The following is a 19,343-nucleotide window of genomic DNA, read 5'->3' as shown; positions in this document are numbered from 1 at the left end:
ATCTTGAAAAAACAAATTTCACTTATAAAAATTCTATGGTTTAAGATATATGTTTTTCACCTGTTATTACAAAATAATATATTCTCACTTTATAAGCTGTTGCTCTTTTCAAATATCCACCCACCCATTCATCTCACAAATCTTTCCTGAGTAAGCTCTGCTTGGGGCACTGTGCTAAGCAATGGGCACATGTGCAGTGAACAGGCGGACAGGCTTCTGTTTTCATGTCGCTCACAGTCTTGGAGATGATAATTTTGTTATTTATCCACATTTCATAATTGTTCTTAAGATATTTTAAAAAAGGATTTTTACATTGAAGAATTCAAAAAGTGGTAAAGTTTTCTGGGATTTATTGATTTGTATTTAAAAGCAACTGCTGGGGCCGGCCCGTGGCCGAGTGGTTAAGTTAGCAGACTCCGATTCGGTGGCCCAGGGTTTCGCTGGTTCGGATCCCATGCACAGACATGGCACCACTCATCAAGCCATGCTGAGGTGGTGTCCCACATGCCACAACTAGAAGGACCCACAACTAGAATATACAACTATGTACTGGGGGGCTGTGAGGGAAAGAAGAAGGAAAAAAAGATTGGCAACAGATGTTAGCTCAGGTGCCAATCTTTAAAAAATAAAATAAATAAAAGGAACTATTGACAGAGATTCACTGGAAATAATATGAACAAGTGCAAAAATAGAGTAAAAATATTCAATGAGCTTTTCTTTGGGAGGGGAAGGAGCAGAGAATGATGAAGAAACAACATCCTTTAAATAGTTAAGCTACCAGAATCAGAATTATTGAGCTAAAAGTAACCTTAGTGCTCTTCTAATTCAGTGGTTTTTAAACTTTCTAAAAGCAGACTCCTTTTTTCCAACCAAATTTCACATGAAACCGCAATACATACAGGAAATACAAACAACATTGCTCTAGTTAAAGTGAGGGGCTCAGGGTGCCTCCCAGTCACCCCTTTTTCCTCTTCTTCAACTGAGCAGCCTCTCCGAGCCCTGCTTTGCAGAGACCCAGCATTCCCCGTGTTTACAGATGAGAAAGCAATCTCAGGAAGCCAGGCAATCTTTAGTGGCAGAAACGGAATGAGAACCAGGACCCAGTATTTTCACTCCCAGTTCATGGTTTTCTTTCCCTTCACCAGGTTCACGAAACTCCACAGAAACTTCCAATGGTTCTAACTGAAGCTAACTTTACTGTGACAATCTTTGTGCAAGCTTTTCATTTTATACATTGGAAAGCACACAAAGCATTAGGAGTGACCACTTGTTCCATTCCTTCATCCATTCAACAGACACACACCTATCAAGCAACTACCCGTACCAGGCACTGCTCTAGATGCTGGCAATCCAAGGACGCAAGAAGAAGGTGACATCCCTGTCCTTATGGCACTACTTGTGGAGAGAGATATGAATACAGCGCCAGGATAAGGCAATCAAGATGATTTGGGGTGGGGCAGGACAGAGCAGGGAAGAGCTCCAGCAAGAACAAAGCGCTCTGCGCCTAGAGTGGGGGACGGCAGAGAACGGCTGGGGACGAGGTCGGAGGACTAGAAGAGACACATCGCACAGGGCCGGGATACAGTAAGGCCTCTGGGTTTTTTCTGAGTTAACTGCAAACTACTGGAGGCTTCTCAGCAGGAAAGTCACATGATCTGATGTCTACCTTATAAAGTTCACTTTGAACGGCGAGTTGGACTTAGATTGTATGATAATTAATGATGATAATAACAACAGTAATAGCTAATAATCATTAAGCACTTACCATTGTCAGCCGCAGCTCAAAAGCTGTACCTACAGTGCATGTAACAAGGGTCACTATTATTATTCTCATTTTATACATGAAAAAACTGAGGTGGAGATGAACTTGCCCAAGGGCTCACAGCTCGTACGCAGAAGATGCAGAATTCAAACCCAGAGCTGATGCCAGCCGTCAACCTTCACTCCTACACTGTACTACAGTGGAAGTAATGAGAAGCGGTTGCTTCTTGGATACATGTTACGGTAGGGTCCACACACTTGCTCACGGGTTAGATATGAACTGTGAGGGTTGAGCAGAGTAATGACTTCTGGTTTAAAGATGGCAACAGACAGATACTATTCAGTAATGGTTGGCATAACCAACACTGTTCCTATACTTTTTTATAAGGAAGATATTTTATGATATGTGGACAAATTATTTTAAGTGATAATCCAAACTTTAAAATGCTTGTCATTGAGAAAAGTTTTCTTTGTTTATGAATGTTGTATGGGAAATAATCTGAAGCATTCCAGTTCAGCTTCTGACTAGTCTCATATGAAGTATCTGGAATTGAGGTGAGAAAGTTGACTCAAATGCTGCCTGAGTCAAGAATATTCACAAGTAGTCATTCAGCCTATCAAAAAACCTAACAATAAAGATAAAATTAAAATTTATCCAGTATCCCCAAAAAGTTTTTATCAGCTCCACAAATAGCTAACCATTAATCCTAGAAAAATACATGAATTCCTTCTTCCCTGCAGGCAAAAAACCCCAACAAACACAAATTCTCAAGAGGACATAGATCTATTTAATAGAAAAACTGAATTTATGAATTTTCTTTTAGTCCCCACTCTGACAGTTTTCTAAGGGCACAACACAGTAATCTGAACGGCTAATTCAATGGCTGGTTGATATTCCATCAGATAGTAATATCAGCCAATAATCAAAACACCCTTTTCAGGTTGGTGAGTAGGAACCTGATAAAAACATAACCATTAAAAAGAAAAGGAAGACAGCGGCACCCAGAGTGGTTAATTCATGCCTGCAAGATGTGCTGTTACACAGACAAAATGGAATTCGTTGTAGCCATTCTCACGCCGAGCCCTTTAAGCTGCTGCCCTTCTCATCACTCAGTGGCTTTTGGCAGCCTGCAGAGAGCGCCACCAACATTTTAGTTCATATGAAATAATTTTAAATGTTTAAAAAATTCTCCACAGCAGTATTAAGCCAAAAAATGCAACAGATTTCAAAATGAACCGCTGTTGCAACTTGTACATGTACTCCGAGAACATCCATCCATCAGGGCAGAAAGCTTCAAATGTTTCTCTTAGCCCAGACTGCACATGCTCAGATCCTGTTTTCAATGTTTCAATTTACATCAATTTACAACTCGTGAAAACTAAATTCACTTGAAATTAGGTTTTTCCAAGGTTAGCTGCCTGCTACGGACTGTTGAAATTCCCCAATGTAACCCCCAGTGTAATGGTATCTGGAGACGGGGTGTGGGAGGTAATCAGGTCACGAGGGTGGAAACCTCATGATGGGATTAATGTCCCACCCTCAACCTCTCTCCAGAGAGGAGATAGGGCCACAAAGAGAGGTGTGATCTGCCCAGTTTTTACCTCCTCTGCAAAGGCTTCTAAAGGACTAGCCTTATTGTGCCACAGGGACTGCAGCCCATGGGTTCCTCCAAGTTGTGGCCAATAGTGGAGTGAGGAGTGGCCCCTGGCAGGACATGGGGAAACACCCGGTTGGAAGAGTGGTGGTCAGATGGGGAGCTCTGGACCACATGGGGACAAGCCATCTCTTTCTGCCATCACACCTTCCCAAATACAACAGAGAGGTGACACTTAAAAGGGAAGGCAAGACCGATACTTGATTAATACGTCTGAAGTACTGGACAGTGCCTGGCCCACGACAGCCCTCAGCAAAGAGCTGCACACTCTGGGTCCTGGGAAGTGGGATTGGGGACTAGAGTAAGAAATGATTCACCAGAGAACAAATGTGTGTGTTTCCTCTTCTTCAGCTGTGCCTAAAAACCACTCATTGTTATGGGCTGAACTGTGTCCCCTCAGAACTCACACTAAAGCCCTAACCCCCCCACCTCAGAATGTGACTGTATTTGGGCATAAGGCTTTTACAGAGGTAACGAGGTTAAATGAGGTCATTGGAGTGGGCCTCTAACCCAGTATGACTGATGTCCTTATAACGGGTGATTAGGACACAGACAGGTACAGAGGGACGATCATGTGAAGTCAGAACAAAAAAACGGCCATCTAAAGCCAAGGGGAGAAGAAACCAACCCTGCCAACACTTTGACCTTGAACTTTCCAGCCTCCACAACCGTGAGAAAATAAATTTCTGTTGTTTAAGTCACTCGGTCTGTGGTATTTTTGTTAGAGTAGCCCGAACTAAGACACCACCCTCAGGTCTACGTCTTAAATCCTAAGACTGATTTGCTTTACTAAAAGCAAATTTTATGGACTGCCCTTTTATGTTAGTAAAAGTCACATATTTCATTAATTATGATCATCTGCTTTTATGGTCCTAGCACACTTTCAATATCAACAATGTATTAAAACCAACTATAGTAATTAACATTTATTTTATATAACCACATCAAAAAGATACCAAAACACAATAAATGTGCAAGGTGGGCACAGGCAGTAACAGATCCATAGGGGAAACAAGAGCTCCATTACTGTGCAGATTCCCGTATGACGTTTTCTACGTCATGTGGTCACCAACGTAATGCTAGGGATGGTCAATTTGAGGTTGGCTTCCAAAGATATTCAGCTATAGCTGCTTATTGACGATGAGAAAGATGAAAGGGCATCTTTGTCAGTGTGGTACTCAGAATTTCAGTAATATTCTAGATTAGTACTAGCTGAAACAGAGTAGAATGGGGTTTAATAAGGAACCAACATGGTGGAAAAGATTTTAAAAAGTTTTAGAGTGGCGGTGGAAGGAAGAAAGCAGAGATGAAAGAGGCCTAAGAGAGAAACTAGAACATCTTGGGAAAAAAATGCCATATCACATACTGTTCCTATATTCTAACATCCGTAAATTCTCATTCTGAAATCTTTTAGATACATAAGGGCACACACTGGTAAAGACTAACAGGACACAAAGTAAAATACAGGATCATGGATATATGGCATGTATTTCTCAGTAGAAGTATTAAAAAAAATTGAGAAGGAAGTAATGGAGAGACTGAGGTGGTAATATCATGCATGAAACAAAATGGAAAGGTATGTGTCATACATACGCGGGAGATTTAATTTTTCAATATAAAGGGTAAGAAAAGTATTCACCTTACACTTAACACTACTTTACATTCAAGTCAATACAGAAATTTCTCTAAGGGAAGAGACATTAATATTCTATGCACTTACACATCATATTAGAATCAAAAGAAAACTTTAACATGTTTCATTTACCGAATGGGCAAGAGGCCAAAATCCAGACTGGGGAAAAAAATCCTGTGACTGTTCTAAAATATCCAAAAAGTAGCATCTTAAAGTTCTTTCATAGTAGCCCATAATACATTTCCTTTTCCCCATAGTAGACAATAATCTACTTAAAATGACTTCGACTTCTTTTGTATTTTTCCCTATAGTATCTAAAACAGTAACGGAATTACAAGTTACATGTTGACAAAATGTCCGTTCATTCACATACCATTAATAGGAACCAGAGTAATGACGTACCGTTCATATAAACAGTACAGAAACATAATGGTTATAAATACCCAAGATCTACATAGCTAAGAAACTAGATGTAGTAGGGTTTGGAGAAGAAAAAAAATCCAGTGCAGACAAAATGACACTATATCTAATTAATTCCTAAAAGGCAACCTCTCGTTAGGAACTAGGACTCTGTGTGAGGTACATGGCGGCTACCTCAAATGTACAAAGACACTTGGAGGATACAGCCTCTTTGCCCCATAAAGATTTCCAATAAGCACAGAAGAGGTGAAGTAATTTGAAAAAGGCAGTAGACAGAGCTATCAGAAAGAGCCTCCTAAGACGCTTAAAAAACCCAATTCGTCCCAATTTTAAGACAGTAACCCAAGTTAGGATAGGAGGCCTTGCATGGGAGGGTTAAGAATATTCACAGGTCCGCGGGCCAGACTGCAGCGCTGCGATTTGCTTCATTTCAAACAGTGTCCGGTCATATCTCCTTCTCCAGTGCCTTGTGACCAGGGAGCATGCTAAAGACCAACAAGTGGAACTAATGCATAGCTCATGATCCTGGCCTCAACATATATCTTCCATAATACTTGCTGACTGATGACACTGTGGGATTATGTCATGTACAAGTTATTCCCATAACTGACCAAGTGCCTCTGACTAGCATAAAATTCTCAGTGATTCAACAGTGATCAAATGTACGTATGTTGTCTGCATTTCAGGGAAGGTCTCCAATGAACCACAGGGCAACCTTGTCTGTGGGAGAGGGCTGTGTCTCTTAAGAGGAGGAGGAATGGGAAAACGTGGAAAGAAGGGATCAGAGAAGAAGGCAGGGGAAGAAAGAAGGAAAGGAGGAGCAGCGAGGAGGCGAGATCAGGGTAGGGCAGTAATAGAGAGGACCAGAGGAGAAGGCAGGCACAGAAGGCACTAGGATCGGGAAGACAGAACACGGAGAAGGCCGCAGGGAACCTGTGAGCAGAGCGTCTCCCTTCCTGCAGGCGCCGTAACTCTCCTGTCTGAGTGGGGACTTTCCCATGCTTCATAACAACTGGGCAAGGCAGAGGCCTCTCAACTCCGACAGCAGTACCAAAACTCAAGGACTCTGTCCGGGCACTCTGACCTCTGTAATTATGAAATTAGGAAGAAAAATCAATTTGACTTTGTTACACAGCCAATTCTTTTTAAGAGATTAATTATTCAACTTTCAGTGAGCTGGAGACATACTGTATAGACCGTGTGAGAAGGACAATGCCACCACCAGCAATATTTTCATATGCTAATAAATGTTCTCTGCCCTTTTCCCACAGAAGTAGATCCAAATAAGCACTAAAGCTTTCTGCACAATCTCTTCATAGATCCATCTTAGCCTACTCGAACTACCACACACACACACACATACACACACAAACACTGCTGGACTTGGCCTTGTTTGTTTTAACCAACTTTTTTCACCCCTAAGCAATTCAGTGTAACTAAAAGATTCAAGCATAACTGATGTCAAAACAGATGGCTATAAATAGGCATAAGTATTAATATGTATTATCCATACTTTCATTCTGGACTTCTTTGCGATAGACATACTACTTTTGCTCACTCCATTCTAGCTCCACACCTAACATTTTACTTTTCCCTCCTGTGCCTGAATACCCAGGAATTTAAATGAAGAATGACTGCCCCACTCCTCAGAGGGCAGGAAAGCACCGCAATTCCTATCAGATATTACAGTGAATGCCTTTATGAAAACACCACCAGTGTTCCACCACATAACGATATTTGTATACCAGTGCCAACAATAAGAATACTCTCCCCAGAAAAGGAAATATAACTCAATATATGTCAGAATAAAGGCAAAAAGGTTTATCAGTTGTTTTTTCTTAAATAACTTTTTTTTTTCTTAAAAAGACTCCCTCAAGTCCCCTCAGGCTTGTCCATCTTTCACCTTCCTCAGGTCTCTGTCACCACCCAGTGGACACCACGCTCAACTACAAGCCTTGCAGATGAATTGTCTCCGAAGGCATCACCAGTAAGAGACCTAACTCCAGGCAAGGGCCCTCAGTGCCCTCGCGTGAGCAGCATCCTACTTTACAGCAACACAACTATGTGCTCGACTCTTCCAACGGTTTCCAGTAAGAAATGCTGGCAGCTGTTGTCAGGAAAATTATGCTGGGAAAGGGTCGTCTTATTCCCCTCCAGAGCAAATATTAAGTCCAATCGAGCTTTAAAATATTGTTACAAAATTATTGACTTCAAACTTTATATCTGAAAAGTCAAATGGTTTTATTTCTGTTTAATGTACCATTAGGCAGAGGAATACACAATTCAAACATTATTATAGCTTTCAACAAGATGATCAAAAGAAATAGTTTGCTTTCTAAATTATAACTATAATAGTAAAAAAAAATTCAAAACATTATTGTAGTTAGATTCACAGGCTTGACTTTTTCCCTAGTAGATTAAACTTGAAAGATAAGGGAAGCAGAAAGAAGACAATTAAATACCTTTATCACTATAAACCTATGTAATGCCACATAAATTCAATAGATCTTTGTGAAATAATTTCTAAAATCTACACTTTGTGTTTCCTAGTTTCAATTCACATATGCATACATAAAAAATGTTGAATATGTGAGAGAAACATCAGTTTCTATTATATGAACAGACAAAAGTGAAAACCCTCATACTCTCAAAAAGTGGGACAGAGGGTTTTTTTAAATTAATATACAATAAAACTGACGTGTGTGTGTGTGTGTATGCAGTCAGGATACAAAACGGTTCCATCACCTCAAAAAATCACCTCGTACTAACCTTCTATAGACAGTAGGGTTTCACTATCTAAAAAACATATTATACCTTCATTTGTTCATTAAAAAATATTGACTGAATGCCTCCTGTATGCCAGGCACTGTCCTGGGTGCTGGTGATACAAAGACACGGTCACTGACCCCCAGGAACTCCCTGTCTAATGCAGACGTCAAAACAACACGAGTATCGGAGCACTGCCTTGGTGAGGACGGAGGGAGGCAGGGGGACAGCTCTGGCGCAAAACACCAGCGACCAAATTCTGTGGGTTTGGGAGGTTGGGACTGGCTGAGAAAGGTTCAGGAAGGAGGCGATGCTTAAGCCAAGTCGTGAAAACTAAGCAGAATGAGTGAGGAAGAGACATCTGGAGAATTCTCTGGGGCATTCTTAGAGGAGAAGCATGTCCAAAGGCAAAGAAACGTGAGAGCAGGACACTTAGCATCGTGAACCATAAGCAGCACAGCCAGTTTAGTATAATGTACGGCACTGGCTTGGGAATCAGGCCTGGCTTCAACTGTCAGGCCAGTCACTCACCAGCTGCATGACCCTGGGCAAATACTTAACCTTGCAGACTAAGTTTCCTCATCTATAAGTTACTAACAATACTACTGATGGCAGAATGACCACGAAAGCTATTGAAAATGAACAAATGCTGTTTAATCTAAGAATTATGGCACTTCCAGGTAAGAAACAAATGAAAAGAATATAGGATTCCATCATGTTCAGAGATCTGTAAAGGTAAAAGGTAAAGGTAAAAGACCAAAGAAATGCAAAATCCAGTTCTCCTGGGTGTGAAGATGCAGACTTCCTAAAGGAGAAGGACAAATTAGGTAGCGTGCAGCTGGAATCTATGACATCTGGACTGCGTGACTAAGCCACCTGATGGGCATCCAACTGGCAAGAACAAAGAGTGGTTCAGCCTGAGAGTTGGGTCACAGACAAGAACTCAACTGAAGTCCTAGCTCATATTTCAACTGACTGAGAAAGGAGCCCCCCCCCCCAAATTTATTTAAAAATACGTATTTTAATTCCTAAAGATCTAGAAGAACTGAGTACGGAAAAATCTAGGAGAATTAAACACGTGTCATTCATTCTGTTTTCAGCATTAAGGAATTTGTTCATATTTAGTATTTTACGTATTTACATCTAAGAGAATTTGGCCAAGTTGGCCTTTTCATGCCAATTAAAAATATGTAAACGAGTCATTGACTTGAACTTGTGATTTGAAACTTATAATAAACAGTATTGGAACATTTAAGAGACTTAAGGTTCCACACATTCTTACGTTTGAGTTATTTTAGAACTAGGGACGGTTTTGTTTTTAAACCAAAAAATTGAGATATTTAAAGGAAATTGGATATATTAAATTTATAAATGCAATTAAAAATGTTTGTAGGCGTTTATGTTTGTAAATGGAACCAAACACTAACTAAAGGCCCTTAAAAGAGAATGTAAAAATTTGCCACATTTAAAAACAGTCTACTAACTTTTGTAAGCTGAATTAAAAAACTTAAAGAATTAGGTTTCTGGATTTGTAACTTTAATAAACCAAATATTAACTTTAAAAACCTAAATAATCCTGTGCACCAAAAATTGTCCTTCTGGATATTTAAAAAGGAAAAAAATTTGTATCAATTAATATCTTACTCCAAAGGGCTACTGAAAAAAATTAAGCGATATGTGTATGTAAAGAAAGCATTTAGCAAGGAGTCTATCATATAAGACTCAAAAGTTTGCTCCTATTATTACTATGATAACAGTGGCTGGGGAGGTGGGATGGACGAAGTAAGAAAACAAGCAGACTGGGAGAGTGCTGTGAATCAAACCACGGAGTGTGGATTTTCTCCCATAAGCACTGAAGCGCCCCTGAAGGGGTGGCCATTCCACAAGATCACTCTGCGGCGAGGACACGAGCACTGGAGTCAGGGCTTCCAGTGTAGATGATGCGGTTCTGACAGTGAGGTTGGAGAGGAAGGAAATGCCAGAGAGATAATAAGAATCAAAAGAAACACAGAACTTGGTGACCAAATGGATTGTAACTAAATGGCGTGCTAGCAAGCAGGGGCAGCAAAGAGAAGGAGATGTTGGATGACTAGGAGGATGAGTGAAAGTTCAACCTCCTACCATGATAGGAAATGGACAGGAGAAATGGGAAAACGTTTGGAGGGGGGGTGGGGAGTGAGACATGAAGTCTGAGGGATCTGAATGGTAGGCAGGTGAAGATGCCCATGTAAGGTATCAGCTAGAGAGGTCTGGAACTCAGAAGTTCCCAGGACAGAGATCTGGGATGGAGGTACAGAGTTGGAAGTCTTTGAGATGATTCCTGTAACTGCAGGAAATGATGAAATTGCCCAAGGACAGTGTGCAGAATAAAAAGGTAAAGGACACAATTAGACGGGTTATTGGAAACATGAGCTAAAGAAAAGGAACCAGTGAAGGAAAAACAGAAGGAATGGTTAGAGAGGTAGAGGTGGAGAAAGACTAAGACAGAGCAGTCTCTGGAAGTGGGCCTGAGAGAACTGCAACGCAACGCCCCAACAGCACTGCTGCGGACAAGCACAAACGAACACTGCCTTCCTATGCTGCAGTCAAAAAGTCTGACGTCATTACAGAAAACATGCAAAGGAGAAAACGCAATACTGAAGATAGGAAAGATTTTTCAGAGAGAAACACAATAAAAATTCTGAATTTCTCTAGGACAAAAGAGGACAGCTATCAAAGCTCAAAGCAACAAAATGCTTTCTTTCTTAAAAAGGTTCCTTGAGTTTCATATTTTCCGATACCTAAAATAAAGGTAGATATTAAAATGGTTCTCTTGGGGCTAGCCCGGTGGCACAGCAGTTAAGTGCGCACGTTCCGCAGGTTCTGCTTTGATGGCCCGGGGTTCGGTGGTTCGGATCCCAGGGGCAGACATGGCACCGCTTGGCACACCATGCTGTGGTAGGTGTCCCACATGTAAAGTAGAGGAAGATGGGTACAGATGTTAGCCCAGGGCCAGTCTTCCTCAGCGAAAAGGGAAGGATTGGCAGCAGTTAGCTCAGGGCTAATCTTCCTCAAAAAAAAAAAAGGCTCTCAATTTTCTAAGAAAATTTTTCTCTGCATTCTTCTTTATAGGTCATAAACTATATTGGGTCAAATTGGCAGTGATAGTGGATCCACATAGATTTTCTAACCAGAATGACTTCCCTAATTGACAAGCCTCTGCCAAATGGCTTCCTCTGACTAGAAGACAGCTGAGGAGGACAAGGGGATATTTCTCTCTCAAGATCGCCAGCCAATGGGTTATGCAAGAAACTATTTGAGTCAGTTTAATACTCCACTTGTCAACTAAAAGAACTTTTATTTAAACTGAGGTCTTCATTGTTTCTCACATTAAGAGATGGAGAGCTAAAACTTTGTAACTGCTTTATACATGTTTATTACTAGCAATGGCAGAAAAAAAGGGAATTATAGAATTAATCAATAAAACAGAAACAATATAAGACAGAACAGAAATGGCCAGAAATCAGATTAGCAACATAAAGGAAAGGCTTGATATACTTAAAATAAATGAAGACTAAACACACAAAAATGACATAAGACAGTGTCAGTAAATTAGGAATAGAAGAAAACATTTGTTGATAAAAGACATCTATAAAAAAGCTCTGCACATTTATGTAAATATACGTGTTTACACAAAAGTTTATATGTAAAAGCAAAGGAAACGGACTAGAAGAATATGCCCCAAACTGCTGACAGTAGTTACCTCTGAAGGAGAGAACGGGAGGACGTGAAGTAATGGGAAATCTTCATACTTCACTCAACACAGTTCAAAGATTATCTAGAGTGCTCATGACGATGTATTTGTGTGTTATTTGTGTAATAAAACTGAGGAACAGGGGATTTTTAGGATAAGAAGAGATGTCTTGCTGCACATAAAAGCAAGGAAGTATTCCAAGACTACTTTGAAGCGTTAGGTCAAAAGGACACAGGAATCAGTTTAACCGAGATGCCACTGGCCAAACCAAGAACAATGTGAGCACTAAAACAACAATAATTGTATCTGATGGAAACCTTCAGAATATATCAAATTCCATGGATTCACAGTGAGAAAGACAAAACAAAAGCTCATTTGCTGTCCCTGGAGATAATCAAGAACATCAGCTCCTAATTGTGAAAATTGGTAAAGAGAAAACAATTCAGCATCTATTCTGCCTTTTCAGTAGGAAATACATTTTAAGGTAACCAAGAAGCCCCTGTTGATCAACAAGGGAAAACTCTTTGTTACAGAAGAAACTCTGCTGATAAATGTTAAAGTAGTAATAAAATTAGAAAATGAAAGATTTGTTTAGGCAAGGACTATCAATGGAAGCTAAAACCATCAGGGGAAAGGTTAAAGGAAACCGGATATCTCTACAATGTCAAAACATTATGCCACAGATCATTTGTTAACTGAAAAGTTTTCGTAATTAAAAAAAAATCTTACTTTTAAAATAAAGAGATCTGGTTATCATCACCTTTTACCAGGGATCAAACTCAGTGTCACTAATAGTAATAAGACTCGTCACTATGTGCCTCCTGTTTAACCTGAATCTAATTAAACCTCTACCTCTAACTTCTAGCTTATAGAAAATACAGAGGCTGGGGGAATGGGTTAAACGACTCCAAAAAAGAAAAGTTGGACTACTCCAGAATGTGGGAAATTCCACAAGACAATATGACTGATCACTTCCACAAAGTGTCACTGAAAAGAGAGAAAAGTAAGAGGCAGGGGTAGGAAGTGAGGAAAAGGAAGAGGCTGCTGCACATTAAGAGACAAGCAGCATATCAAACAAATACAAAGTGTGGCAGTGTAGTCTTTGGTTAAATTCTGGGTGAGAAAAACAGTCTAAGGCAATTTTGGGTACAACTGGAAAATTTTTAATATGGAATTGGTATTATATAACATTTGGGAATTATATTGTTAATTTTGTTAGGTTTGATAACGGCATTATGATTAGCCATTAGGATACAACATTAACCCACAAAAGTCAGTTGTATGTCTATACAGGAACAATGAGCAATCAGAAAAGGAAATTACAAATAATTCCATTTATAATAGCATCAAAGAGAATAAAATACTTAGAAATTAACCAAAGAGGTGAAAGATTTGTTCAATGAAAACTACAAAACGCTGCTGAAAGAAATTAGAGAAAAGTAAATGGAAACACATCTCATGTTCGTGAATTGGAAGACAATACTGTTCAGATATCAATACTACTCAAAGTGACCTATAGGTCACAGAATTAAAGCAATCACTATCAAAACTCCAATAACATTTTTTGCAGAAATAGAAAAACCCATCTTAAAACTCACATGGAATCTGAAGGGACCCCGAATAACTAAAACAATCTTGAAAAGCTCCAGGACTCACATTTACTGATTTCGAAACTTACTACAAAGCTACAGTAATCAAAACAGTGTGGTACTGGCATGAAGACATCCACTTTAAGACCAACGCAATAGAATAGAGAGCCCAGAAGAATATCCTCACATATATGGTCAAATGCTATTTGACAAGGGTACCAAGACCATTCAATGGGGAAAAAAGTGTCTTTTCAACAAATGATGCTGGGAAAAAATGGTTATCCACGTGAAAAAGAATGAAGTTGGACCCTTACCTAACACCATAAACAAAAATTAACTCAAAATAGGTGAAAGATCTAAATGTAAGTCACAAAACTATAAAACTCTTAGAAGAAAACATAAGGCAAGAGCTTTATGATGTTGGCAATGATTTCTTGGATATGACACCAAAGGCACAGGCAACAAAAGAAAAAACAAATTGGGCTTAATGAAAATTTTAAAATTTTGTCCATCAAAAGATAGTATCAATGAGCAAAAAAGGCAACCCATAGAATGGAAGAAAATATTTACAAATCATATATCTGATAAGGGATTAATATTTAGAATATAGAGAGAACGCCTAAAACTCAACAACAAAAAGACAACCCAACTCAAAAATGGGCAAAGGGCTTGAACATACATTTCTTCAAAGAAGATATACAGATGGCCAATAAGCACATGAAAAATGGTCAATGCTACTAATCATTAAGCACATGCAAATCAAAACTACAATAAGGGCCAGCTGCATTATTAAGTGGTTAAGTTCGATGTGCTCCACTTCAGCAGTCTGGGTTCAGTTCCCAGGCGCAGACCTACACCACTCCTCTGTCAGTAGCCATGCTGTCACAGCAGCTCACATACAAAAAGAGGAAGACTGGCAACAGATGATAGCTCAGGGCAAACCTTTCTCAGCAAAAACAAAACAAAACAACTACAATGAGAAATTTCCTCACACTGATCAGGATGGTTACTATAAAAAAAAAAACAAACAGAAAATAACAAGTGTTGGCAAGGATGTGGAGCAACTGTACACTTGCTTGCACACTGTTTGTGGAAATGTAAAAGGGTGCAGCTGCTGTGGAAAGGAGTACAGCAGTTCCTCAAAACGTTAAAACTAGAATGACGGCATGACCCAGCAATTCCATCTCTGGGTATATCCCCAAAAGAATTAAAAGCGAGGTCTTGAAGAGATATTTGTACACTCATGTTCATAGCAGCATTATTTAACAATAGCTAAAAGATGGAAACATCTCAAGTGTCGATCTACAGATGAATGAATAAGCAAAATGTGGTTTATACACACAATGGAACGTTATTCAGCCTTAAAAAGGAAGGAGAAACTGACATATGCTACAACATGGATGAACTTTGAGGACATTATGCTAAGTGAAATATGCCAATCACAAAAAGACCCGTACTGCATGATCCCACTTCTATGAGCTACTTAGAGTGTCAAAATCAGAGAGGGCAGAATGGTGGCTGCCAGGGGCTGAGGGAGGGGAATGGAGACTTCTTGACTGACGGGTATAAAGTTTCCATTTCACAAAATGAACAGAGTTGTGGAGATGGGAGGTAGTAATGGTTTACAAAATCATGAATGTGTTTCATACCACTGAACTGTACACTTAAAAATGGTTAAGATGGTAAATTTTACATTATGTGTATTTTACCAGAAAAAAAAAATGCCAAAAGTTTTCCTAACCAGTTAGAAAAAAATGGAAGGAAAGATTCAACTTATAATAAGAAAGATAAAACTACCTACAGGAGTGGGGGTTGGGATGGGTGGGTAAGAAATGTGTAACAGTCATATGAAGAAGATGAATTCTACTGGGGGACATTAAAACAAACTTGAACCACTGAAAAGCAAAAGCTTGTACTTAGAAAAACCCATTCTTTTAAATATCGTTTTTCTCTCAATAATCTTTAAATTCAATGCAATGTCAATTAAAATACTAGTGGATTCTTTTTTTGGTAACTTGACAAAATAATCCAAAATGAGGGGAAATTAGCTCTATTAGATATTAAAATTGTTTGTAACTAGAAAAGTAGAGATCACTGGAATAGAATAAAATGCCAAGATTTAGATGTAGACATTTTGGGGGAGTTTATTACATGATAATGACAGGATTTCAAATCTCAAGAGGCTGTTAAGCCACATGCCTAGTCATTTGGAATACAAGCAAAGCTGAGTTCTTACCTCTCTCTTCCCTTAAACACAAAGTAATTCTAGATGGGCTAAAGATTTAAGCATAAAAAATAAAAACATAAAAGCTCTAAGAGAAAATATAGATAATGCAAAATTTTTCATTCAGCATGTGGAAAATTCTATATACAAAACACAAAAGTGAGACACCATAAAGAAAAAGACTGATTAAAATTTTTTAAATCCTATATGAAAAGTATCTACAACATATATAATAAACCGGCCAACACCCTCGTGCTTCTGGTATTACTTATCTATCCCTCTCCCTTTACCCCCCACCCCACTCTCCATGCCCATTCTACTATTTCCTAGTAAAAAGATCTCACGAACCACTGCTACTAAGTTACTTCATATGTAAAATGCAGATGAGTTTTCCTAACTTTTTTCTGAGTTATTTTTAGGGATTAAAATGAGATGGTGCAGGTAGGAGGTGACACATAGTCAGCAGTGAATAAATAACTGCTGCTAGTTAGACGCTAAATCATCCTTGTGCATACACAAGTTTTAATATTTTATCCCCATGTTTAAATAGTTCTACTATATAGTACATATTTTTTCTCCATTTGTGTCTTTTACTAAAATTTGTCTTAAATTCTTTTTAAAAGCAGGCAAGATATTAAAAAATAAATGTTAATGGAGCAAGAATACAGTAGGCACTGCTGTTCCACATGCATTCCTTGTTACAGGAAAGAATTAGTAGAAAATAGACATTATTATACTGAACAAGCAAGGGTTGAGCTCACTTAGCGAAGGGGGTGGTTTCACACAGCTACTCCCACACTCAATTATTGCTGGGACGGGTTTGTTTTCCAGTGAATCTTGATGATGGAGAACAAACCTTGGAGAAACACTGATTAGACCCCACACAAGCAAATAACTAAAAGCACAGCATCTTGGTTTTTACCAAAGGGAAAAAGATGTGTTTTCTATGAATGTACGCCTACTTGTTGTTCTGGACACACATGTCCAAGAAGACATCAAAGTACGTGCCACACAGACTGGGAAATGCTACATCCAGCTGTACCTGAGGTACAAACAGCTGGTCTCAGTTACTTTCATCTCTCCTGCACCACCTTCCACTTCCCAACTCCCTTACCACACCCATCCACTGCAACAAAGGTAAGAAAGGAAAAGGGCAAAAAACATACTTTTCTCGGGAAATCATACATTGTCAAGTAACATCTGGTCAAAACTCTTAAAAGTTACTCCTACTGTGACCTTTCTACATTTTCTTTTTTCTTCCCTCTCATCCTACCATTGCTCTGATCCTTCCCCATTTATCCTGTACCCAGATCTGCTATTACCACATTCACACTCTACATGTAATCACTTGTATGAATTCTGTCTTTCCTGTGTACACCTGACAACAAGAAGCACGTTTATCTTTTCAGTTGTTAAACCCCTTCTTGCACAGCGCCTAACAGAGAATCTAATAGGAGATGCTGGAAGATATTTTAAAATAAATGAATAAAATATATTATCTACGCTGCAACATACTGCAAAGAGCACTGGATTAGTGGTCAGAAAACTTGGACGCTGGTGTCAATAGTACTATCTACTGCTTCTGTAGCTTCACATTTAAGCACTGAAGTATCAGTTTCCTCCTATAAAATTGGACCTTTACTTTGCATATGGTTTTACAAAATGAGATGATGAAAATAAAACATACTTAATGTTATGCTAGTTTAAAGCGCTAGCCATGGTTACTTCTGTTGAACGATGTTATTAGTCAAGCAGCTTTCTAAATTTAAATAGGGATGGCACAGTTATTCCATTAGGAGAGGCGGATTTCATTAATGTAGGTAGATTTAATTAGTTTATTTGCTTTTTCTTAAAATAATAAAGGCATAAGCAGCTGGTAAGATACTGATTTATATCATTACAAGTATGTACAATACTTATGTTTTGAAACAGAAATGGCCCATGTTAATCGCGCTGTGTTTTCCAACGTCAATTATGATTTAGATGTAAAGTGGTTGGATATTTCTTACCAGGCTCTGGAAGGTCTAATTTCGCCCGCTTTAGTTCTGCCATAGAAATCTGAAGTTGCTCTATTACAAAGTCATCTTCAAAGAAAAAATCCTTTGCCAGGGTCTCCTGAAGAAATTCTACAAGTTCTTCCATAGACAATTTCATTAGATGTTCTAAGAAAGGATGAGAGAAATAAAAATGCTAAGTCATTTTTAAATTTTGAGTTTGTGAAATTAGTTTTAGTGAAAAAATTCAAATTACAGATACAAAGCAGAAAGTAAAAATCAGCTGAGTTCCCACTAGTTACTGCCCTACAAGCAGATGTGTGCACCCATGTATCAATTTAAAAAATAAATCCTATTTTCCATGTTAGTCACCTCCTTGTTTTTTCCCCACTCAATAATGTATATCGCTGATATCTCTACTTCAACAAATATGACTTTACACCATCATTATTAATAACTGTATAAGAGTCCATTGTAAGTATGCACTACAATTTACTTAAGTCTTCTAATACTGGATATCTAGGTTGTTACTAATTTTTTTTACTATTTAAAACCACTGTGTGATGAATCTCTAGTAATAACGTCTCTAAATATTGTTAAGGCAATCAGGGAGAAAACAAGAAAAACACCTTGGGAGCTTCAGCTCACTATCGGTTAAGGTGCCCAGGCAGTTTCTGAACTTCATCTAAGTCCTTGGACTTTGTCTTCCTAACCAGGAAAAAAAACACAGCAGCGGACAGATTCTTTTTCCACAGCTTATTTAGTCTGATGATACAGTAGGATATAAAGTATTCGTTACACTTAAAGCTTATTTACAAAAGGGGAAGAAACTTTTCACTTGTCAAAATTAATCAAAAGTCATATAAATAAAACATAATTTAAGAGGGGGAACAGAACCATGGAGAAATATAACATCATGTTTCCACTTTGTCACTGTTTAGGGAACATTAAACCATTAAGCATATATCTTTATAAAAAGTATACTCTTGTTCTTTATCTTGGTCAATTCATAATCCAGAAGAGGGGGGAAAGGGAGCGGAAGGGGGTAGGGGGAGGGGAGAGGGGAAGGGGGGAGAGAGAGACAGAGAGAGAGAGAGATACAGAGAGAGAGACAGAGAGACAGAGAGAGAGAGAGAGATAGAAGGAGGGCGGAGGGAGGGAGGGAGAGGGAAGGAGAGAGATTGATTGATTCCCTGTGGTTACATGACAGACCCTAAGTCCTGGGAGATGATTCATAGTCAAATGTTTTGTATTTGGAGCTCTGCTTTGTGTGTTGGGGGAGTAAGGACTGGGTGTAAGAGAAATGAACCACAAGACTTCTGAGTCCTTTTCTTTCAGAGTAAACAATACAAATGTGATTTTAAAGGGAGTTTTCATTTCTATCTCAAGTTTGGATAAGCTCAAGTCCATGCTTTTCAAGTAAGCAATCAAACAATCTTATATTAAAGTACCTGACAGGTACTCAGAACAATGCCAAGCACAGCAGGGAGAAAAACTGCAAAACATGTCCCCAGTGACTCAATTAACTTCTCATTTAGCTGAGAAGCTGAACAGACGAGTCACTCAAG

General features: G+C 38.9%; 1 protein-coding gene across 15 annotated transcripts in view; it reads right to left on the bottom strand.

Annotated features, from left to right (window-relative positions):
- USP6NL (USP6 N-terminal like) overlaps positions 1–19,343 on the bottom strand; it is a 256,383-nt gene that overhangs the window by 4,186 nt on the left and 232,854 nt on the right. For all 15 annotated transcript variants that reach the window (XM_070601422.1, XM_070601417.1, XM_070601419.1 and 12 more), the window contains one exon: positions 17,791–17,943. In XM_070601422.1, coding sequence (XP_070457523.1) covers positions 17,791–17,943 — 153 coding nt within the window. The remainder of the gene's footprint in view (positions 1–17,790; positions 17,944–19,343) is intronic.

This window comes from Equus przewalskii, chromosome 30, assembly GCF_037783145.1.
Source record: "Equus przewalskii isolate Varuska chromosome 30, EquPr2, whole genome shotgun sequence".
NCBI classification, from domain to species: domain Eukaryota; kingdom Metazoa; phylum Chordata; class Mammalia; order Perissodactyla; family Equidae; genus Equus; species Equus przewalskii.
Note: the sequence above shows the minus strand (reverse complement) of the source record. Positions and strands in the feature narration are given on the sequence as shown.